The sequence below is a fragment of the Mercenaria mercenaria genome, chromosome 4 (assembly GCF_021730395.1).
Source record: "Mercenaria mercenaria strain notata chromosome 4, MADL_Memer_1, whole genome shotgun sequence".
Taxonomy (NCBI): domain Eukaryota; kingdom Metazoa; phylum Mollusca; class Bivalvia; order Venerida; family Veneridae; genus Mercenaria; species Mercenaria mercenaria.
The window spans coordinates 33,710,519-33,727,435 of NC_069364.1; the positions used below are offsets into that span (position 1 = coordinate 33,710,519).

Sequence of the window (16,917 nt, forward strand, 5' to 3'; positions counted from 1 at the left end):
CTTGAAACTCAAAATAGTTATTTACTATCAAAGTCTACACCAGGAGACACAATTCCCATAACTCTGATTTGAATTTTGGCAGAGTTATAACCCTTTTTAACTCAGATATTTTTTTACTGGCAAAGCTCTACTTCAGAGTCAAGCACTGAGAAAAGTCGAGCGCACTGTCTTACGGACAGCTCTTGTTTATTCAGCGGTTAGATTCATTCATTAATCTGTTATCAACAGTTTGTTTTACAATAAATTTATCGGCACGGAACAGAGTATTCATTTGGAGTGCCTAGGTTATTTAGGTTTTGAAAGAGAAGGTACACAATCGGGTGAACGCTGGTATCTGTAACTCATTTAAATCCAAGTTTGAATACACTGGTTAAGTCCAAAGAGCTATAAAAATGTATTTTATACTTCTTTGTTAAGTCTTATTAGTTATTTCAGTTTCAACAAAATTTAAGATGTAAAAAACCCTAAATCTCTAGAAAAGGGAGATCCGTACCTCTAGAATCAGATTCAAGAGGTACGGATCCGTACCCCTAGACACTTCCTATGAATTAAGGCACTGCCTAGCATGGGGATTTATCTTTTATACATCCACTTACAAAGAAATATTCAACACTCAAAAGAAAGTGAAAGTTCGCTCTAACAGTTTACATTTAGTGTCATCATACCTCTTACAGCGAATATCATACTTTGCAAAATTTACGGTGACGTCATTCACAGAGTTCTCGCACTGGCTTTAGGATTTTGTTGTTTGTTTGCACTCCACGCAGAAACTTGATGGCCTTTACACTTCCTTACTGTTTTAAAAGTGTTTTTCAGTTGCATGTACAGTTTTCATTACGAAAAAAGAAGTAAAAGAATCACGTTGGCGTGGTTTACGAATTTCTATGACTGATTCGGGGTGCTCGGATGTTCATGAAGACAACCAGTCTGCGGTGTGTACATAAACTGGAACCGGAAAACATCGAAAAAATTGCCTCAGTATATGCAAACAACAAAGACGAATAACTTTATATGGACGTAACCGTCTCGGGGATTTTCATCCCCTATAAAATGGCATCCGTGCGGCCGTAGATCTTTTGCCGAAATTTCGAATTTTCACTGCAATGAGGACACGCTGTTATGCCGTGTTACCATATATTCGTGCCCCTAAGTGGTTAATTACATGTTACTCCTGTAAACTTAACTGTTTTCTGTAACAACTGCAGTTCTATCTTTGTTTGAACAACAAAAAACATAAAGAATCCTAAACGTTTCAAAAAATAAACACATCTGTATTAGCCAACCTTGATCTGGATTGCTGAAACGCTTGTCATCAAATTCGTGCCCCTTGGTTCCCAGCTTTCAACAACCAGTTCTGTACTTCACAACAAAAGTTTTTTCACATCACTATAGATTAAATAAATGTAGATTTCATAAAGTTTTGAAAGGCATTGTGGTAATAAATGCAAATAACTAAAAACACTGCCCAACTACTTACAAAATTTTAAAGGCAAAGTTTTAAATCTGAGCTATGAATATCAACATTTTTTATGCCCCCACTTTTGGGTGGGGGGGCATATAGATTTGCCCTTGTCCGTCCGTCCTTCCGTCCTCTGTCCGTCCTTCTGAGAATGTTGTGTCGCGCGTAGCTCCAAAAGTATTTGAATTAGAGTCACAAAACTTTACAGGAATGTTGGTCAGCATGTGTAGTTGTGCACCTGGGGTTTCGCGTCCGGATTCATTCAGTCATGTAGGAGTTATGGCCCCTGACTTTGTAAAAATTGGTCATTTTAATGTTGTGTCGCACCTAGCTCCAAAAGTATTTGACCTAGAGTCACAAAACTTTACAGGAATGTTGGTCAGCATGTGTAGTTGTGCACCTGGGGTTTTGCGTCTGGATTCATTCAGTTGTGTAGTAGTTATGGCCCCTGACTTAGTAAAAAATTGGTCATTTTAATGTTGTCGCGCGTAGCTCCAAAAGTATTTGACCTAGGGTCACCAAAATTTACAGGAATGTTGGTCAGCATGTGCAGTTGTGCACCTAGGGTTTTGCGTCCGGATTCATTCAGTCATATAGGAGTTATGGCCCCTGACTTAGTTAAAAATTGGTTATTTTAATGTTGTGTCGCGCGTAGCTCCAAAAGTATTTGACCTAGAGTCACCAATGTTTAAAGGAATGTTGGTCAGCATTTGCGGTTGTGCACCTGGGGTTTCACGTCCGGATTCATTCAGTATTGTATGAGTTATGGCCCCTGACCTAGGAAAAAATTTGTGTCCTTTGGCATGTAGTGGGGGCATCTGTGTCCCATGGACACATTTCTAGTTCTTACTTTTTTTGTAGATTTATTTTACAATTTTGATATTTTGATGTAGTTTGACATTACTGCTGGTCACAGTTTGGGCATAGGAATTCTGCCTTATAACATAATGACAGAAATTTCAGATCAATAGACATATAAGAATTTACTTTAAACAGACCTCCATCCATAATTGGAGTTTAATAGGCATTTTGTATGATAATGCGTAGCGCAACTTTTCGGTATAAGTATACGTTACAGGTAATTTTCCATGATCAGTATCACGTGACATGAGTGTGTCAAGCGTCTCCATGTTGTTAGAATGCAGAAGATTGTAAACTACACAAATTTAAGGATTAATGGACCGTTTCAGACAGAATTGAACACATTAAAGGCTTGAGGTGTTAGGGTATTGTTGTAATTGTTTTTACATGTTTCTGGCGCATGTTGACTGTTAAAGTGACAAATAAAAAACTTGTTTCGAAAGTTGATAGGTACTTGGACATGCGCAGTGGTCGCGCGGGGCGCCATTCCTTCCGTTTTTGGGGGCACGAATTTGATGTTAAGGCATGAATCAATGGTACATGTAATATATTATTGTAAAGGCTTGTACTCTATATCTTCTACATGCATATACCAATGCATGATTGCCTCCCCTGATTTTAATAAAAATGGATTTATCTCAGTAAGTATTTATAGAACTCATTTGAAATTTCATTATGCCCCCCTTTGAAGACTTGTCGGTCGGTCTGTCGGTCGATCGGTCGGTCGGTCGGAATGTAGACCAATCCGTTTCCGGATGATAACTCAAGAACGCTTGGGCCTAGGATAATGAAAGTTGATAGGGAGGTTGGTCATCACCAGCAGATGACCCCTATTGATTTTGAGGTCTGTATGTCAAAGGTCAAGGTCACAGTGACCCTGAATAGTGAAACGGTTTCTGGATGATAACTCAAGAACACTTGGGCCTAGGATCATGAAAGTTGATAGGGAGGTTGGTAATGACCAGCAGATGACCCCTATTGATTTTGAGGTCAGTATGTTAAAAGTCAAGGTCACAGTGACCCTGAACAGTAAAACGGTTTCCGGATGATAACTCAAGAACACTTTGGCCTAAGGTCACGAAAGTTGATAGGGAGTTTGGTCATGACCAACAGATGACCCCTATTGATTTTGAGGTCAGTATGTCAAAGGTCAAGGTCACAGTAACCAGGAACAGTAAAATGGTTTCCAGGCAATAACTCAAGAACGCTTTGGTCTAGTATCAGGAAAATTGATAGTTAGGTTGGCCATGACCAACAGATGACCCCTATTGATTTTGAGGTCATTAAGTCAAAGGTCAAAGGTCAAGGTCACATTGGCCAGGAACAGTTAAACGGTTTCTGATCTTCTTGTCCAAAACCATAGGGCCTGGGGTTTTGATATTTGGTATGTAGCAAAATCTAGTGGTCCTCTACTAAGATTGTTCAAATTATTATACCCCCACCAAACATGTTTGAGGGGGGTATATAGGAGGCAGTTTTGTCGCGTCCCGTCGCGTCGCGTCGGGTCCCGTCCTGTCACGTCCTGAATTCTATTATCTCAGTTATTACCAAATGGATTTGATTCAAACTTAAAATACATGTTCCACCTTATCACCCACATCATGTGCCCACATCATGTGACACAAGGTGTATAACTCTGACACCAAGTTTTCATGAATTATGTCCCCTTTTACTTAGAATTTAAGGTTAATTTTGTTGTATTTTCACTATATCTCAGTTATTACTAAATGGATTTGATTCAAACTTAAAATTGTTGTTCCACCTCATCACCCAGATGATGTGACATAAGGTGCTTAACTCTGACATAAATTTTTTATGAATTATGTCCCCTTTTACTTTAAATTTAAGGTTGATTTTAATGTATTTTCACTATATCTTAATTATTATAAAATGGATTTGATTCAAACTTAAAATAGATGTTCCACCTCATCACCCACATCATGTGACACAAGGTGCATAACTCTGACACCAATTTTTCATGAATTATGCCCCTTTTTACTTAGAATTTAAGGTAAATTTTGATGTATTTTCACTATATCTCAGTTACTACTGAATGGATTCGATCCAGACTTAAAATAGATGTTCCACCTCATCACCCACATCATGTGACACAAGGTGCATAACTCTGACACTAATTTTTCTTGAATTGTTTCCCCTTTTACCTAGAATTTAAGGTTAATTTTGATGTATTTTCACTATATCTCATTCTGATTGGCTTAGAGCCAAAGGGAAGTAACCTTTTTTTAACTTTTGTACTGAGTTTCTTCCCCTTAAATTCCAGGAATTAGTCTATTTTTAGAAATCCTATTTTTAGATTTTCAGTATTTTAGGTATTTTTCTAACTTTTTTATTATAAGTCCTATGTAGAAAGTAAAAACATTTTTCTGTGGTAACATGGGCCGGTTAGACCCTTTTTCGTATTCACTTTTAATGTATCTCTAATATTAGAGATTTAATATATTTACTTGTATTACTATACTAGTATTATACTAGTATTACTTATATGTGGAAGCCCAGGATGAAGTACTCCAAAGTATTTTTAAGATTCCTTATGGTTTCCATTCTTCTGTGACAAGACCGTATGGTGGGGGTATGAGTCACTCCTGTGACAGTTCTAGTTTCCCTGGGGTCAAATATGGCCCCACCCCGGGGGTCACATGGTTTATATAGACTTATATAGGAAAAAACTTTGAAAAACCTCTTGTCGAAAACCACAGGGCCTAGGGCTTTGATATTTTGTATATGACATCATCTAGTGGTCCTCTACTAAAATTGTTCAAATTATTCCCCAATGGTCAAATATGGCTCCGCCCTGGGGGTCACATGGTTTACATAGACTTATATCTAGGGAGAAACTTTGAAAATCTTCTTATCCAAACCACAAAGACTATGGCTTTGATATTTTGTCATGTAGCATCATTTAGTGGTTCTCTACCAAGTTTGTTTAAATTATCCCTCTAGGGTCAGATATGGCCCCACCCCAGGGGTCATATGGTTCATATAGACTTATATAGGGAAAAACTTGGAATCTTCATGTCCATAACTTACATCATTCAAATTTGGACCACATGTATAGTTTTGAATGGCAAGATGAACCTTGACATGAGTTGACCTTGATCTTGACCTAGTGACCTACTTTCACATTTCTGTAGCTACAGCCTTCAAATTTGGACCACATGCATAGGTCTGTGTACCGAAATGAACTTTGACCTTGAAATTGATCTAGTGACCTGCTTTCACTTTTCTCAAGCCACAGCTTTCAAATTTGGACCACATACACATTGTTTTGTACCAAAATGAAATTTGACCTTGAGCTAGTCTTGAAATTTGGAACATTAAAAAATGGCTCAGTGGATGGCGCCAAGATCACTCTGTAATCTCTTGTTAGGTTAATAAGTTAAAGGTCAAGGTCAGATTAAACCAGAATGGTAGAACTTTTGTTTACAGTGAAAATATAATTTCTGTTCCTTGTGCAGTTACTGATTGCATCAAGGGGGCATTTCGTGTTCGACGAGCTCTTGTTATTGTCATTAGTTGGACTGAGACAATTAGGGTAGATAACTATGGACTGATTTTATGTCAAATTACCTCCCTTTGTTTCAAATTAAAATGAGTGTATCTCAGTAACCAATGAAGCTACTGATTTGAAATGTCATTTATGCCATCAGATGGACTTGAACAATCAGGGTAGTTAACTTTTGACTGAATTTATGACAAGTTACCTCCTTTTATTTTATGTAAATGAATATACCTCAGCAGCATCTAATGAGATTGGTTTTAAATGTTATTTAAGTCTTCCAGGCTAAGGAATAGTCATGCTAGTACAAAAATGCAGCATTTGAGCCTAGGACCCTCAAACTTGGTATGGAGATTGGCCATTACTAGTACGTGACCCTTAGGTCAAAAGGGACTGTTACAAGAACATATGTATCCTGATGATATTTAAAGTGTATGCCTATGTCTATGATCTATGTCAAAACTTGATCTTATCATTAAGAGCAATGGTACTCAGGTGAGCAATATAGGGCCATCATGGCCCTCTTGTTCTGTCATATCTTTGTTAATATTGCTTATATCTTACTGTAACTTCACATAATTATTGTCCAGTATACAAACAAATTATATGTAGGGGCTGAGCCCATTATACCCAATGTCAAGGTCACCAAGGTGTTATACTAAGTCTTAGGTTATTTTTAAGAAAGTTTTTCGGCAGCCTTTGTTTTTCTGTCACATCTTTGTTACTATTGCTTATATCTTTCTGTAACTTTACATAAACATTATCCAGCATACAAACAAAGTATATACAGGGGCTGGGCCCGTTTTATCCAAGGTCAAGGTCACCAAGGTGTTATACTTAGGTTATTTTTAAGGTTAAAGTTTTTCAACCTTTGTTTTTCTGTCATGTCTTTGTTACTATTGCTTATGTCTTACTGTAAGTTCACATAAACATTGTCCAGCATACAAACAAATTATGTGCAGGGGCTGGGCCCATTATACCAAAGGTCAAGGTCACAAAGCTGTTATACTTGGAATTATTTTCATGTTAAATTATTTCGAAAGCTTCGTTTATAGACATATCTTTGGTACTTTAAAAGATAATGACTTAAAATTAAAAATATTTCTTTATAATCATCATCTGCATATGTGGTTACAAACCCCATAACTCTAATTGTATTTTTGACAGAATAATGTCCCTTTTGTACTTAAACTTTTTTTGCAATCTTCTCTTTCTGGATATTGCTTTAATGCAATATAAGATAAAGACTTGAAACTTAAAATGTATCTTTATCATCATCATCTGTATGTATGGTAACAATCCCCATAACTCTGATTTGTGTATTTGACAGAATTATGCCCCTTTTATACTTACATTTTTTAACAAACTTCATTTTCTGGACATAACTTTGGTACTATATAAGATAATGACTTGAAACTCAAAATATATCTTTACCATCATCATCAGCATGTGTTGTAACAATCCCAATAACTCTAATTTGTGTTCTTGACAGAATTATGTGCCTTGGTGTATCTTCCTTTTAAAGTAGAGGTCTCTTATTGAGACATATATTCATTTTACTGTCAAATCTCCGAATAGTGGAGCGCGCTGTCTTACAGACAGCTCTTGTTTTATGTTGATTTTCATAGTATTGGGCATTTTACCTCTTTTATTTCAGGAAAATTAATAAATGTGAAGTTTTTTAAATCTTTTTTTTTAAATAACAGTTTATGGGCAGGAATATCAGAAAACAGGTTCCATACTGATTATACATGAAAATAATGTTTAATGTTTAAGAACAAATCATATGCATTTTAAAAAAGTTTTTGAATATGGATTGGGATATAATAAAACAAGAAATGTTCTGATGACTCCTTCATATTTGCAGCAAAAAAGGTTCTATCCCAGTTTTTTTTATTAGTTTCTTTTGTGATCGCGCAGCGTCCGTCGTCCGTGCGTGCGTGCGTGCGTCCGTCCATATAACTTTTGTTTGTGACCACTCTAGAGGTCACATTTTTCATGGGGTCATCATGAAAATTGATCAGAATGTTCACCTTGATGATATCTAGGTCAGGTTCGAAACTGGGTCACATGTGGTCAAAAACTAGGTCAGTAGGTCTAAAAATAGAAAAACCTTGTGACCTCTCTAGAGGCCATATTTTTCATGGGATCTGTATGAAAGTTGGTCTGAATGTTCATCTTGATGATATCTAGGTCAGGTTAGAAACTGGGTGACGTGCGGTCAAAAACTAGGTCAGTAGGTCTAAAAATAGAAAAACCTTGTGACCTCCCTAGAGGCCATACATGTGAATGGATCTTCATAAAAATTGGTCAGAATGTTCACCTTGATGATATCTAGGTCAAGTTTGAAAGTGGGTCACGTGCCGTCAATAACTAGGTTAGTAGGTCAAATAATAGAAAAACCTTGTGACCTCTCTAGAGGCCATATTTTTCATGGGATCTGTATGAAAGTTGGTCTGAATGTTCATCTTGATGATATCTAGGTCAAGTTCGAAGTTAGGTCAACTGTGTTCAAAAACTAGGTCAGTAGGTCTAAAAATAGAAAAACCTTGTGACCTCTCTAGAGGCCATACTTTTGAATTGATCTTCATGAAAATTGGTCAGAATGTCCACCTTGATGATATCTAGGTCAAGTTTGAAACTGGGTCACATGTCATCAATAACTAGGTCAGTAGGTCAGATAATAAAAAAAACCTTGTGACCTCTCTAGAGGCCATATTTTTCATGGGATCTGTATGAAAGTTGGTCTGACTGTTCATCTTGATGATATCTAGGTCAAGTTCGAAGTCGGGTCAACTGTGTTCAAAAACTAGGTCAGTAGCTCTAAAAATAGAAAAACCTTGTGACCTCTCTAGAGGCCATACTTTCAAATGGATCTTCATGAAAATTGGTCAGAATGTTCACCTTGATGATATCTAGGTCAAGTTCGAAACTGGGTCATGTGCCATCAACAACTAGGTCAGTAGGTCAGATAATAAAAAAACATTGTGACCTCTCCAGAGGCCATATTTTTCATGGGATCTGTATGAAAGTTGGTCTGAATGTGCATCTTGATGATATCTAGGTCAAGTTTGAAACTGGGTCAACTGCAGTCAAAAACTAGGTCAGTAGGTCTAAAAATAGAAAAACCTTGTGACCAGTGTAGAAGCCATACTTTTGAATTGATCTTCATGAAAATTGGTCAGAATGTTCACCTTGATGATATCTAGGTCAGGTTAGAAACTGGGTCATGTGCCATCAATAACTAGGTTAGTAGGTCAAATATTTAAAAACCTTGTTACCTCTCTAGAGGCCATATTTTTCAATGGATCTTCATGAAAATTGGTCAGAATTTTTATCTTGATGATATCTAGGTCAAGTTCAAAACTGGGTCACATGAGCTCAAATACTAGGTCACTATGTCAAATAATAGAAAAAACGACGTCATACTCAGTTCAAAACTTGGTCATGTGGGGACAGGTGAGCGATTCAGGACCATCATGGTCCTCTTGTTTATAAGGGGTACACTGTTTTTCTGCATATTTTTGCTGACAGGTACAAATGTATCATCTTTAAATCATCAAAAAATGTAAACTATATGGTAAGTGTATTTTTTATTGCGGATATCTTACTATATAAAGTCAAAGAAAATTATTTTAATGTGAGAAAAAAAACTATCACAATTGTCTTTAACTTTTATCTGCCAACTTGTTTCACAGATTGGGTTTGTTGAGCACTGGGATTCAAACCTTGTTTCACAGTTGATGGTATGACATTGTGTAAGGATATAAAATTAGTGACCTTAATCACTTAACATATAAAGGTAATGGGCTATAGCCGGATTTGAACCAGTATCTACTTGGCACCAACTGCTGAGCAATTACATGTCTTCTTGAATGAAAATGCAAGAACAATAAAAATGCATATTTCGAACATGTTGAGAACAACTGAGACGTCACTGAGCACAGGGTACACCACGTTAGCTTTTGTGATCAACCACTGTCTGTCCTCTGGTTGTCAGCGTTTGCCTTGTGAACAGGGATATGGCTATAGTTTGATTCAATAATCATCATTTCATTTGGTGAGAGTGTTACCTTGTTGGTAGTTTCAGTTCAGGTTGAACAGGGCTGCATTTGAGATTTTGCAAAAATACTTAACAATCGAGGTCACTTTTTTTCCCCCTCCTGCCCTACCTTTTTTCCAAAGAAATCTGTAAAACTAATAATAAATACAAAAAAAAGGCCTAATTTAAGATGCATTTGACCATTGGAACTATCCTCAAACTCTCAATTCAAGTGTGTTAAATTTCCTAAGCATTTCATTCAAAATACATTTTTAGTAATACATCAATTGTATCTTTTTTCTTGGGGCAATCTGTTATTCCTCATGCAATGAAACCCATAAACATATAAAAACTGACCTAATGTTCATCTCAATGTCAAAAGCTGACCGTGGAGAAGGGTGCTGGTAATTTCAGTGCAGTTTTCCTTGCCAACTGTGATTTTGTTTTCATATAGATTTTGTATTGCTTTTTGATTTACAGAAGTTTTGAAAAGTGACAATGGCAGAAGCTGAGCATGTGTCTATGAATGCTGATGAGAAGTTTACACTTATCACAAGAAATCTTCAGGTAAAATACTCCTAACTTTTTAAATATGTATATGCTCCCTTTCAAATTCAAATTTTATACTAAGGCAAAAATTTATGGAGAGTTGTTACCAGTAGAAAAAGCTGACCCAAATTTTTGTTACCTTTGCTTAAGGAAGTGGAAGAGAGCTCTGGGGTATATTTGTTTGAACTTGTCAATCTGTCAATCAGTTTGTCAGATATAGAATAATAGTTACTACATAGTGTGTGATAGTCTGTATCCAGACTGTATGTTTTTCTTTTTTAGCTCACCTGTCACATAGTGACAGGGTGAGCTTTTGTGATCACCCTTTGTAGGTTGTCTGTCCACAATTTCTTGTCTGCACGATAGTGGTTTCATTTATGATTTTATTTTAACCAAACTTGCATACAACTTGTATCACCATAAGATCTTGGTTACTTTCTTGAACTGGCCAGATTCCTTTATGAGTTCCAGAGTTATGGCCCCTGAAAGGGCCAAAATTAGCTATTTTGACTTTGTCTGCACAATAGCAGCTTCATTTATGATTTGATTTTAACCAAACTTGCACTTAAATTTTATCACCATAAGATCTCGATTCCTTTTTTTTACGCCCTAAGAGACGTATTATGTTATCGCCTCGGTGTCCGTCTGTCTGTCTGTCTGTTGGTTAGCAATTTCCCTTCTGCTCTGTAACTCCTGAACCCCTTGAAGGATTTCAAAGAAACCTGACACAAATGTTCACCTCATCAAAACTATGTGCAGAGCGCATGTTTCAGATGGCTCACTTCAAGGTCAAGGTCACACTTAGGGGTCAAAGGTAATATGACTTTGTTTTGTGTGTATATTGCTCTGCATTTGCGTTGCATTGCAGTGCTCTTGTTTTTATTTGGTAGATCCTTCTTTTGTTCACTTACAATAATTTTTAGCTCGACTATTCAAAGAATAGTCTAGCTATTCTACTCACCCTGGCGTCGGCGTTGGCGTCGGCGTCACACCTTGGTTAAGTTTTTGCATGCAAGTACATACAGCTATCATTTAAAGGCATATAGCTTTGAAACTTATTTATTCTTTTTCTAGGTCAATTACCAATCTCACTGGGTCAAGTTCCATAACTCTAACATGTATTTTGAGCAAATTATGCCCCCTTTTGGACTTAGAAAATTCTGGTTAAAGTTTTAAATGCAAGTTACTATCTCCAAAACTAATGCAGATATTGAATTTAAGCTTAACATGTTTCTTCGGGGTTATAAAACTAGTTGATAACATCAAGTCCCATAACTCTGATATGTATTTTGGTCAAATTATGTCCCCTTTCGAACTTAAAACGCTTTTGATATTCAACATCTTGGGTAATAATTTCCTGCTTCTGTGACAATATTTTGAATAGCCGAGCTTGGCTGTCTTACGGACAGCCCTTGTTTTTGAGTCGGCTAAAGGCTGAAAGCCTTTTGACGAGTCCTTGCTATCCAACGATTCTCTAAATGGACCAAATAACACAGTGAAGGGATGTAGTTCCATTAGATTTCTCAAACTTCAAACAGTTCACTGCATGAATGAAGTTAAGTTGTGTCAATTCCCTTTGCTATGACCAATATACGATGTAATCTGTCATATTTATGACTTGTAATTGTGCAATACTCGAATGTAACTCATTAAGCATAAATGTGCATTTTAAGAATTGCGAAGGCTTACAATGCTTGGGTAACATCCAGCTAAAGACAAAAAATAGTTCCACAGGGCACCAGATAAGATGCGTATTAGCGTAAATTACGTATAGAAATAATGCAAATACGCATGTCTAATAATTTCTAAGCGTATAAAAACATATATAAAATTACAGAAACGCACACAATGCTTTTTTAAAAACAAAATCTGAATCGTCTGGATGCGTTAGGTAACATAGCCGATTAGCCTTAATTCTCGCACATTGAACGTAAACATGCATCGTATGATTTCTATAAACTTTGCGTGGGTTGAATTTTGCAGTCAGTAAACGGATAAATTATTGGAAGAAGAAGCTCTTACTGGTTTGTTTAGTTACTACTGATATTAAAAATGATTTTAATTCTTATTTTTCGAGAAATAAACAAATCGGCGAAACATTAAATTGTATTTTCCTGTAGTTTTTGAAATCGAAAGTAGATCGTCTATGTTTGGCTGCTTTCACGAAACGAAACAACTTTTTTATGAAAAGATTTAAATAAGAGGTAATTTAACCGTAAACTTCAATGTCAGATACTGCCAATTGCTGCTAAATGTCTTCGTATCATCACAATTTGTAAAATATATTGTTCAAACTGGAGAAAAGTGTAATCGTATCCGGATATAATATTTTGGGTAAATATCGAGCTGTGTTATGAAATTTTAAGAAAAAAACTAAAAACAAACTGAAACTGGTAGACTATACTGTCAGTACATCAATCATTAGCCGAGTCAGGCCATTCAGGCCTTTGATTAATTACTTCCCTTTTATGTTACTATAAATAGCTTATTTAGTAACTTTTTATTATTGGCCATAGGGAAAAACCTAGACTACTTTCCTGTGATACAACATGGATGGTACCTCCAATTTATAGGTGTATTTTGACATATCTGTACCTTTAAGAAAATTTCAACTATATTTTCTCATGATTCTTTTGATTGATCTTGATTATGATTTTTTGACCTTCTTGTTCTTAAGTGCAATGATGACAGGTGAGCAATATAGGGCCATTATGGCCCTCTTGTTTAGTTCATCTGATTTTTTGAGAAAAAAAATGAGTTATTGTCATCACTTGATCGGCGTCGGCGTTGCCTGGTTAAGTTTTATGTTTAGGTCAGCTTTTCTCCTAAACTATCAAAGCTATTGCTTTGAAACTTGCAACACTTGTTCACCATCATAAGCTGACCCTGTACAGCAAGAAACATAACTCCATCCTGCTTTTTGCAAGATTTATGGCCCCATTTCGTCCCCTTAATGCAAAAAGGTACCATGAGCATATGAATAAAGAAGGCACATGGTACCTTTTTACATTAAGGGGGCGATTTGTACTTAGAAAATATCATTTCTTGGTTAAGTTTTATGTTTAGGTCAATTTTTCTCATAAACTACCAAAGCTATAGCTTTGAAACTTGCAACACTTGTTCACCATCATAAGCTGACCCTGTACATCAAGAAACATAACTCCATCCTGCTTTTTGCAAGAATTATTGCCCCTTTTGGACTTAGAAAATCAGTTTTCTTGGTTAAGTTTTATGTTTAGGTCAGCTTTTCTCCTAAACTATCAAAGCTATTGCTTTAAAACTTGCAACACTTGATCACCATCATAAGCTGACCCTGTACAGCAAGAAACATAACTCCATCCTGCTTTTTGAAGGATTTATGGCCCCTTTTGGACTTAGAAAATATCAGATTTTTTGGTTAAGTTTTATGTTTAGGTCAACTTTTTCTCTTAAACTATCAAAGCTATAGCTTTGAAACTTGCAACACTTGTTCACCATCATAAGCGGACGCTGTACATCAAGAAACATAACTCCATCCTTCTTTTTGCAATAATTATTGCCCCTTTTGGACTTAGAAAATCATTTTTCTTGGTTGAGTATTATGTTTAAGTCAGCTTTTCTCATAAACTATCAAAGCTATTGCTTTAAAACTTGCAACACTTGTTCACCATCATAAGGGGATGCTGTACATCAAGAAAGCTAACTCTATCCTGCTTTTTGCAAGAATGATGGCCCTTTTTAGACTTAGAAAATCATGGGTAGAACAATATTTCTATTATACAAAAAAATCAGATGAGCGTCAGCACCCGCAAGGCAGTGCTCTTGTTTTTAGCTCACCTGTCACAAAGAGACAAGGTGAGCTTTTGTGATCGCGCAGCGTCCGTCCGTGCGTGCGTGCGTGCGTAAACTTTTGCTTGTGACCACTCTAGAGGACACATTTTTCATGGGATCTTTATGAAAATTGGTTAGAATGTTCACCTTGATGATATCTAGGTCAAGTTCGAAACTGGGTCACGTGCGGTCAAAAAGTAGGTCAGTAGGTCTAAAAATAGAAAAACTTGTGACCTCTCTAGAGGCCATATTTTTCATAAGATCTTCATGAAAGTTGGTCTGAATGTTCACTTTGGTGATATCTAGGTCAAGTTCGAAACTGGGTCACGTGCCTTCAAAAACTAGGTCAGTAGGTCAAATAAAAAAAAATCCTTGTGACCTCTCTGGAGGTCATATTTTTCATGGGATCTGCATGAAAATTGGTCAGAATGTTCATCTTGATGATATCTAGGTCAAGTTTGAAACTGGGTCACGTCCTGTCCAAAACTAGGTCAGTAGGTCAAATAATAGAAAAACCTTGTGACCTCTGTAGAGGCCGTATTTTTCATTGGATCTGCATGAAAATAGATCAGAATGTTCATCTTGATGATATCTAGGTCAAGTTTGAAACCGGATCAACTGCGGTCAAAAACTAGGTCAGTAGGTCAAATAATAGAAAATCCTTGTGACCTCTCTAGAGATCATATTTTTCATGGGATCTGCATGAAAATTGGTCAGAATGTTCTTCTTGATGATATTTAGGTCAAGTTTGAAACTGGGTCACGTCCGATCCAAAACTAGGTCACTAGATCAAATAATAGAAAAACGTTGTGACCACTCTAGAGGCCATAGTTCTCATGGGATCTGCATGAAAGTTGGTCTGATTGTTTATCTTGATGATATCTAGGTCAAGTTTGAAACTGGGTCAACTGCATTCCAAAACTAGGTCAGTAGATCTAAAAATAGAAAATTCTTGTGACCTCCCTGGAGGTCATATTTTTCAAGGGATCTGTATGAAAATTGGTCAGAATGTTCATCTTGATGATATGTAGGTCAAGTTTGAAACTGGGTCACGTGCAGTCAAAAACTAGTCAGTAAGTCAAATAATAGAAAAACCTTGTGACCACTGTAGAGGCCATATTTTTCATGGGATCTGCATGAAAATTGGTCAGAATATTCTTCTTGATAATATCTAGGTCAAGTTATAAACTGGGTCGCATGCAATCAAAAACTAGGTCAGTAGGTCAGATAATAGAAAAACCTTGTGACCACTCTAGAGGCCATAGTTTTCATGGGATCTGCATGAAAGTTGGTCTGAATGTTCATCTTGATGATATCTAGGTCAAGTTTGAAACCGGGTCAACTGCGGTCAAAAATTAGGTCACTAGATCTCAACATAGAAAGACCTTTTGACCTCTAGATGCCATATTTTTCAATGGATCTTCATGAAAATTGGTCAGAATTTTTATCTTGATGATATCTAGGTCAAGTTCAGAAGTAGGTCACATGAGCTCAAAAACTAGGTCACTATGTCAAATAATAGGAAAAAAACGACGTCATACTCAGTTCATGTGGGGACAGGTGAGCGATTCAGGACCATCATGGTCCTCTTGTTTAATAGGTGATAACTCACGGAGCTTTTAAGATTTGATATAATTATCTTCTTTTCTCTTCAAAACAAGGGGAATTATGCAGAGATATTAAAATAAAGTACATGGAAATGAAAAAAAATTTCATTGTTAAAGAAATAGTATCGAGGTGGTAGTGAGACTAAGTGTCCAAATTTATTAACTATTATTTGTTTGATTATTTTGACATTTGGTGTATTGAGACACGTAGCATTCTTCTTCTTCTTCTTCTTGTTCGCGACTATACCAAACCAGTAGCCTCGATGAAACTTGTGGTTTGCCACAGATCCTCAATGCCTCCATACAGTTTCTGGTGAGAGTTTCTGGTTCTGAGAGATGTAGCATGAAATGGTTGCTTTAACAAAATGAACCTCCCTGCTCCCCCTCCCCCCACCCCCCTCTCCTTTCATGTGATTGACCATAATGGATCATTTTATCATTATTGAACGTTAGCCATTACTATATGAGAAAGGAGAAAATGTTTTGAGTTCATGCTAAAGTTATGCCCTTCATTATTCCTTCTCTTGAGAAGGAATATTAGAGTTCAATAAGTCACACTTGACTGAGCTACTGATACCGAAAGCTGTTGTCATTACAAGCTGGCCAGTAAAACTCCGTGACCTTAGAAATAACCTCTGACGTTAGACTATTCTTTCCTAATTGAGGGGACTCTCTGACTGAACGTGTTCCGTGGATTACATATTACTATACCCGAGGATGTTATTTCCTCCATTCTTGAGGAATATAACATACATTCAGTCGACCAGATAGACATATATCAGCAAACTTAAATGTAAACAACTAAGTATTATCGTTACCTTGAAATGCATATTTAATATATGAAAACAAACCCCATTGCGACCCTCTAATTATGCGCAACATATTCACACATCGAATCATAACTGATTAACCGGGTCTATGTCTTATTGCCGTATTTACTCTACTGAAAGTGGTAACAGATTTAATTTGTTGTTGGAGTTAACAATTTATGTTAAATAACTAGCGTAAATACTTACTTGAAATTTTTTGGCAGTATAAAACAGACATTGCAACCAAAATTTTACAAGATGAT

At 36.5% G+C, this 16,917-nt stretch overlaps 1 protein-coding gene across 3 annotated transcripts in view; it reads left to right on the forward strand.

Moving 5' to 3' along the window:
* The window catches only part of LOC123551427 (tyrosine--tRNA ligase, cytoplasmic-like), a 154,974-nt gene that overhangs the window by 27,333 nt on the left and 110,724 nt on the right, over nt 1-16,917 (forward strand). For all 3 annotated transcript variants that reach the window (XM_045340357.2, XM_045340358.2, XM_045340359.2), the window contains exon 2: nt 10,360-10,446. In XM_045340357.2, coding sequence (XP_045196292.2) covers nt 10,378-10,446 — 69 coding nt within the window. In that variant the 5' untranslated portion in view covers nt 10,360-10,377. The remainder of the gene's footprint in view (nt 1-10,359; nt 10,447-16,917) is intronic.